Raw genomic sequence first — 7,557 nt, forward strand, 5'->3', positions numbered from 1 at the left:
CCAACCCCTATTTAAAATGGCTAGCACACATTTAGAAATTATCCAATGCTTGAATGATTAATTGAATTACATGAACATAAAGAATACCACAGAAACACATGCCTAGAAAAAGGAGGCTACTAAGTTAGGTAGAATGGGGATTCACTTATGCATAATCCTCCATGTCCCAGAGTCTCTACATTTAGAGGTTCCCAGTACCTCCCATAGTTTTATTGGCTGACAAGAGCAAGGTTCTCACAGGATGAGGAGATATGGAATGAAATCTTTAGAAGGGCATGATGATTAATTAATATATATATATAAAAAGGTAGGTATATGTTATTATTATTTTTTTAAAACCCTTACCTTCCATCTTGGAATCAATACTGTGTATTGGCTCCAAAGCAGAAGAATGGTAAGGGTAGGCAATGGGGGGGAGGGGGGCTCGTCGGGGGTCAAGTGACTTGCCCAGGGTCACACAGCTAGGAAATGGCTGAGGCTAGATTTGAACCTAGGACCTCTTGTCTCTAGGCCTGACACTTAATCCACTGAGCTACCCAGCTGCCCCTTAGGTATTATGTTATTGCTTGGAGCATGGACAGAATGCTGTACCACAAATGGGGATGATACAGATCACAGTAGGAATGGTTCAAAGAAGGCCACTGTGTCCAATGCTGTAACCTACCCCCCTCTACCTTTTTCATTATGTGACTGACATACATTTATACTTGGGACACAATGGCCAAGAATATATATCAGGGGTGTTGGTGGTTCAACTTTATCCCTGCAACAACCTGTTTTTCCACGTCTTTACCCCTTTCCACGCACCCCTCTCCTGTATCAATTTCTTATTCATTAATTTTACAATTATCCTTCTTCAATCCTGGATGTCACTATTTCTAGTTCCTCTCCTATTTCTCCCTTCTCCTTGGTTAAAAAACAGGCAGAGGAATGAAAAACATATAGAGATTGTAACAATGTTTCAAGGATGAGTTCTCTAGAGCCTCATAAGGAAACAGTGACTTGGGTTGTTACTAACCCTTCAAAAGTATTAGGATAGTTTTTTTTTTAAAATTAAGGACTCTCACATAGTTATACTATGGTGTTTATTAAATGAAGAAATCAATGACTTTTTAATTATTTTATATTTTATTAGCCACAACAGCACTCATATAATTTAGTCCACAATTTGGCTTATTATAAATTTAGAATTGGATGATGCCTTAGAAATCATGCAGTCCAGTGCTTAGGAGACTGTGAATTGCTCAAGGTTACAGAGAGTAATTGGAGCCAGTTTTACCAGAATAATACTTGGAACCAGTATGGTAGTAGAACCTAGGTCTTCTCTTTCCACATGTACTTTCATAGAACTAGATAAATATCAAAATGATCTTTCAATAAATATATTTCAGTATACATGTGGATTCTAGGATTGTGCAATAATTCCATTCCCCATTGGTTGGTTGGGACTCTTGTTCATCAACCCTCTTTTTTAAGGATCAAGCCTCAACTTCATGCCATTCTCTTCCCAAGAGTAAGGCTATCACCAGAAGTCATTTTCTCTGCATTCTCTAGTCTAAATTTAACCCTGAATTGATTTAAATTACTTAACACCACTACAGAGCTACATCTGACCAGGAATCAAGAGATCAGGATAGTAATACACAAGACAACCTATCATTTCATAAGCTACATTTTCCTTATCTTTACCAGAACCAGAATGACTCCATATCTTTCCCATATAATCATCTTCTACCCAAAGAGAGGTAAGCCTGGAAATCAGAATGTATTAAGAAATTCTTTTATTGCAGGCACACTGCCACTTGTTGGAGGAAAAGTAATTAAAGTGGGAGAAGGGGAGGTGTTGTGAGGTATAAAAAAGCTTCTTTTTTACATATGGCAGATTCACAAATTCAAAGTGATACTGATGATTGCAGAATTTTATAGAAACTGGTGAAAATAATTTGCAAATCTCAAAATCAGAAAATTCAGGTCTGCATCATTTTAAATTTAAAGCAAAAATAAAACTGGCTGTTCAATGCATTTAGATGAAATGGTTTTCCTATCTGAAATGCTATGTCTAATGACCTTGAAAACTTGTAGCTAACTTGTAATATGACATGGACTCTTTAGAATCTTTAGGTTCTTTAGGAACTTACACTCAATATTAGTGAAAATAAAATACGATATAAAATAGATTATACAAATTATCAGTGGAGGTAGGATGGTATGAGAGGCCATAGTATGAAATCAAAAGTATATAAATTGAACTGAAGAGTCAGAATACTTGTATTCAAATTCCACTATAATATAGTTTAAGTATTAGTATAATATAGTGTATGTATACATTATAGAATACAAATTCTACTTACCAATCTTGGGACTTTGGGCAAGTCATTTAACATTTAAGGCTTAGTTTTCTCATCTATAAAATTTGGTGGCTCAATGGATTGAGAGTCAGGCCTAGGGACAGGAGGTCCTGGGTTCAAATTTGACTTCAGACACTTAGCTATATGACTCTGGGCAAGTCACTTAACCTCCATTGCCTAGCCCTTACCACTCTTCTGCCTTGTTAATTCTATGACAGAAGGTAAGGGTTTAAAAAAAGAAAAAGAAAAAGACTATCAATCTTGAGTCACTATTATTAGCTAGGCATATTGGTATTTCTTTAAATGGTATTAGATGAAAAGCTATAAATCCTCACTCTAGAATGTTTTAGAAAATCGTTGCACCATTTATCTTTAAGCAAAGACAACATAAAAAAAATGTTTAATAGGTTAAGTTCTAGAATAATTATAATTTCCTCCAAATATTAAGCTATTCTAGAACTAAGCCTATACCAATTATTCTATGCTTATTCGAAGATAACTAAAGATCCTTCATAACGTTATATTCAAGAGGATTCATGTCATTTCAAGCATTAATTTCTAGGCTCCCAACAAGATGAGTTTAATTTAAATTTAGATACTATAGAATCAAAAGATTCACCATTCTGGGGAAAAGAACACTTGTCTCCAATAAAGAAATACCTATATTCTGCAGTCTATAAAATGACTCTTAAAAGATCCACAAGAACAAAATTTCTGGATACAAGTAAAAATGCACCAGAATAGAGCACTCCCAGGTGAAAAAAGTCCCGCTACCATTTCAGGTAGCATTCACTCTGCAAACTTTTCTTTGAGAATTTCTGGGGCACTGAGAGGTTAAGTGACTTGCCCAAGGACCACACAGCTGGTATGTGTTAAGAAGTGGTACCTTGAACCCAGGTCTTCCTGGCTTCTAGTTCAGTTCTCCATCCATACCATCACATAAAAAGGTAAAATCTGTCTTACTACCTTCATCCTTATGTTAAGGTTCTTACAATACAATGTGCTCTTTAAGAAGCATACCATTCTATAAATTCTCTATTAATAGGCTATAATAATACCAATAGATAGAATCCAAATGATCTCATGGCTTCAATTTATTCCAAGAGCGTGTGGAAAAGAGGTCTGGATTTGGAGTCACAAGAGCTGGGTTCAATTCTCTGGATCTGTGTCACTTTGGGTGAGCCACACTTCATTTCTCTGGGTTTCAGTTTCCTCATCTTTAAAATTAGGTTGACTGATGACCTCAAAGGTCATTTTCCAGCTCTAGATCTGTGAACCAGAATAATCCTGTGAACAGTAATACTTCAACCAAGTTTCTAGATGGTCTGCTAAAGATTAGCTCTGTATTTCAAAATTTCTAGGACCTGTGGCTTCTTCCTTGGGTATAACTATTTCAGGAATGAAGATTGGGACCCCTCAAACAATTCAGCAGATGGTCCTTTTTGTTTGCCCTGCAGCCAAATCTGCAGAGTCTTGCTGAACTTAGCCATGCTAGTCTTCGGACAACAGACATAACATAAGCCTATTATTGGAATCCTTTCAGCCCCAGCAGGACCTTCTAGAGCTTGCATTCCTCTGACATAGACTTCTGGAATGAAGGGTCATTTATCTTACACATTGTAAAGAAGTACAGAAGTACTTCTATATAAAATGTAACATTATAAATGTTTGAGGCTACCTTTCAATATAACCTGCAACAGTAGGAAAACTAGAAGCACTAGTCTAGGTCCTGTATCAGGCATTTATCAGTTCATAAGTGCTGGCAAACAAAACCCACTGATATTTTTACCATATCTGATTCTGTCTCTGTTAAATAAAGCCAAAAAGAGTGGATTATACCTTTTTACCAGTCTTTTATTTGCATAAGCTGTTATAAAATATTTAAAACAGTGGGAAGTAAAGTGGGAAAAAGCAACTCCTATGACTAAATCTAAGTATCTGTCCCTGAATAAGACTATTACTTCTAAATACATTTCTAGAAGGGTTCATCCCTCTTCCTTTCATCCAACTTCCATTGATATTAATGAAGTGGCCCCCACCCCCAGGGTCAAAGAGAAACAAACTTCTGGAGAAAGTGAGTAAGGATACTAAATTCACTTAGGATAAAAACTTTAAGAATTCTAGTCATGAGTTTACATAGATCAATTTCCTCAACTGACCCTGACTGAATTTCAATTGTTCTCTTCCTTAATTGCAATTAACTATAATTTTTCTGTTTCTAATCACTGGAAATATTCTATTCCTTCCACCCCCAAAACATCTGAAGATTCATCTTGGAAACAAAGTGAAAAAACCCTTTATTTTTTCCTCATTATGAAGCTAAATTTTGCTTATTTTTAAGAAAATTCACTCATCTAATGTTTTAAGATACTCTTTTTAAAATACAAAGATAAAAATTATTAAGTAGTAAGGGATCCAAGGAATAAAACATATGAACTACAATAAGAATAACATTTCCAAAAAAGAATTTAGTCTGATAAAAACTAAAGACATTTAATGTACTTGATTCATATTTGGACACAAAACAAGCTCACTTTTTCAAAAGTTGGCATTCATGTATCAACAAAGTATTTTATTTAGATAGTTTACTACATGAGTATTTCTAGAACACCAATTCTTCAAGTTAGCGCAAAGAAAATGTGAAAATGTTTTACATTTATCATTATCAAACTATAGTGACCAATTACCATTTGTTTGCTTAAGGTGAATGGATTATTTGCCTACAAGTTTAATTTAATGTAACATTAGTATTCTGTCTTCCTAATATTGACACAAGATGTTGACAACTATTTAATATTAGTTTGCCACCAATTAAGTCACAAAAAATGTGATCTATGTAACTTAAGAGTTGGCTTCTTATGTAATTGGAATCATCTTGGTCATTCTGCCAGTTAAGAAAAAGTATAGTCACACAAGATAAATGATTTGAGAGTTAATCGATACAAGAGAAAAAATTATCAGTGCCTGAGTCTTCATTATGAAACTAATGAGAATACTGCTTTCCCCCCAATTGTTTCTTATGAAAGAATGTGCTGAACTCACCAACAAAGTGATGCAAGTGATAAAAGACCCAAGACAGCCACCAATAGGAATTCATGCTGGACAGACACTGGTATTTTAGTTCAATAGGAGAGAGATTCCCCACTAAGCTTGACAATAGAGATTTAAGCAACTGGAGGAAGGAGAATTAACCTAGCTTACTAATTATAATACTTTGCAATAGAGGAAAAGAGTTCTAACCAGAATTAGCAGAGACAAAGTGTTTTGTGTTGAAAAAAAAATCAGCTACCAAAAAGGACCAGGACAACAGTACTAAGTTTCTTTAAAATATATTGCCCCCAGGACCAAATTTCCAGCACAAAAATGACTTTATAAAAAACCCAAAGCCATACAGTTAGAATTTCTATTCAAAGCAATTATCAAAACCACTGTGGCTGTGAAGAAAACCAACGAATCATTCAAGGGGAGGGGGCATGAAGATTAATATGCCAAAAAAACTTTCCTAGATATGTGTATAGAAAACAATTCTTTGGCCATGGTAACCCAGAAAGCAAAATGATTCTTTGCAGTGTGATATCTGGCACATAGTACAATAATACAATTCAGAAAAGGTTTCCTTCATTCCCAACTTCCAAAAGTTTGGGCAAACCCATTCACAGGTAATCAAGATAAAAAGTTTAGTTCAAATTATGCATTGGCGAGGTTCAGTTCTTTCAGATCCTTTAGGTAACTAATGTGATGAAGCTGTTGATCAAAAAGGCAACAAGTACTCAAATACTAAGCTGTACTTTCTCTGTCTTTTAAAACTTATAATAACGTGCTATAGATCTTAGAATACAGCAAAATCCCCAAACTTCCCTCATGTGTCACAAAAATGAGAGCACATGGCTCCCTGGAGGTCTGAGAAAATTTGAGAAAAAAAAAAAAAAGAGATGATACATAAAGCTGGGAAGCTGGCTGTGGACCATTCTTTACAAAGGGCAGTCTTAAGGAAAAGAGTAGCAGAGACAAACATTTTTCTTTTTCTCTTCCTTGCTTAGAGAATGGAGAGGAATAATTAGGAAAATCAGGGTATAGGAGTCATAAGGGAAGAGTGACAACAGCAGAGAAAGAAAGCCAAAGAGGGATGGATAAGGTGTGGAATGGTAAGAGGACAGTAAGTACCAGGTGGAAAAGAATGAGTGAAAAAGGAGAAATGGGACAAGCGGCAGCACGGGATTTGGTGGAATGGTAGGGGGAGGGGGGCAGAGGTGGAGACATAAGCCTGGATGGGGGAGGGGAAATCCCATTAGGAGAAAGCGGGAAAAGGGGCATAGGGGGGCATGAGAAAGGTCAAACTGTGCGGGGGGGAGGGGAAGGGAAGATCTTAAGAGGGTCAGGGTCCAACCTCCCCACCCCCATCTTCAATGGCAGGATTGGGGCTCTCCTACTTGACCCCATAGACAGGGTGCATGCATAACAGCACCCGGGTACCACGGTGGGGGGCGGGGAAGGGGTAACTGCCAAGGCGGGACGGGACCCGACAAGGCAGAGCGGGGGGAGGGGGAGCCGAGACCGCCCCATCCTAGACTGGAAGAGGCAGCGAGGCCGGGATGGAAAGTCCTCGGTGGCGGCAGCGGCCGCGTCGGCTCCAGCTCCCACGTGGGCTGGGCCGACCCGGCGCCTCTGCTCCGCCTGCCCGGGCTCGGGCTGGGCCAAGGAAGAGGACAGTGGCAGTGAGAGGAGCGTGTGGTGGAGGAAAGGATCGGACTGGGGTGGGGGGGCCCCGGTGCTGGGGTGAGGGGACGGCAGCCCGCGGGGCCGGGGGAGCCCGGAAGATCAGAGATGGGGGGGAGGGGGAGGAGAGACTCAGTTACCTCCGCCTGTTTCCGCACCACATTGTCCGGGCTGAGCAGGTTCCCCAGGAGCAGGTAAAACTGTTGCTGCTCGGCCGCCGCCGCCGCTGCCGCCGCCATTGCGCTGAGCGTGAGAGAGAGGGAGAGAGAGAGGAGGGGGAGAGAGACACGGAGCCGTGAGGCGGGAGCGCTCGCGGGCGGGGAGGGGGAGGGGACTCTAGCTGCCGGCACCAGCAGCAGCACCAGCAGCAGCAGCACCAGCAGCAGCAACGCTAGCAGCAGCAGCAGCAGCCGCGGCGGCGCTGGGGCGCGGGAGAGGCGGGGCAAAGGGGAAAGAGAGGAGGGGCGGGGCCCTGTGACCTCTCACCCTCCTG

At 39.7% G+C, this 7,557-nt stretch overlaps 1 protein-coding gene across 1 annotated transcript in view; it reads right to left on the bottom strand.

The window, feature by feature from the left end:
- Positions 1-7,366, bottom strand: part of IPO5 (importin 5) — a 54,323-nt gene extending 46,957 nt beyond the window's left edge. The window contains exon 1 of the mRNA XM_044670556.1: positions 7,205-7,366. Coding sequence (XP_044526491.1) covers positions 7,205-7,303 — 99 coding nt within the window. The 5' untranslated portion in view covers positions 7,304-7,366. The remainder of the gene's footprint in view (positions 1-7,204) is intronic.
- Positions 7,367-7,557: the final 191 nt, after the last annotated feature.

Source organism: Gracilinanus agilis, chromosome 3 (assembly GCF_016433145.1).
Source record: "Gracilinanus agilis isolate LMUSP501 chromosome 3, AgileGrace, whole genome shotgun sequence".
Lineage (NCBI taxonomy): Eukaryota > Metazoa > Chordata > Mammalia > Didelphimorphia > Didelphidae > Gracilinanus > Gracilinanus agilis.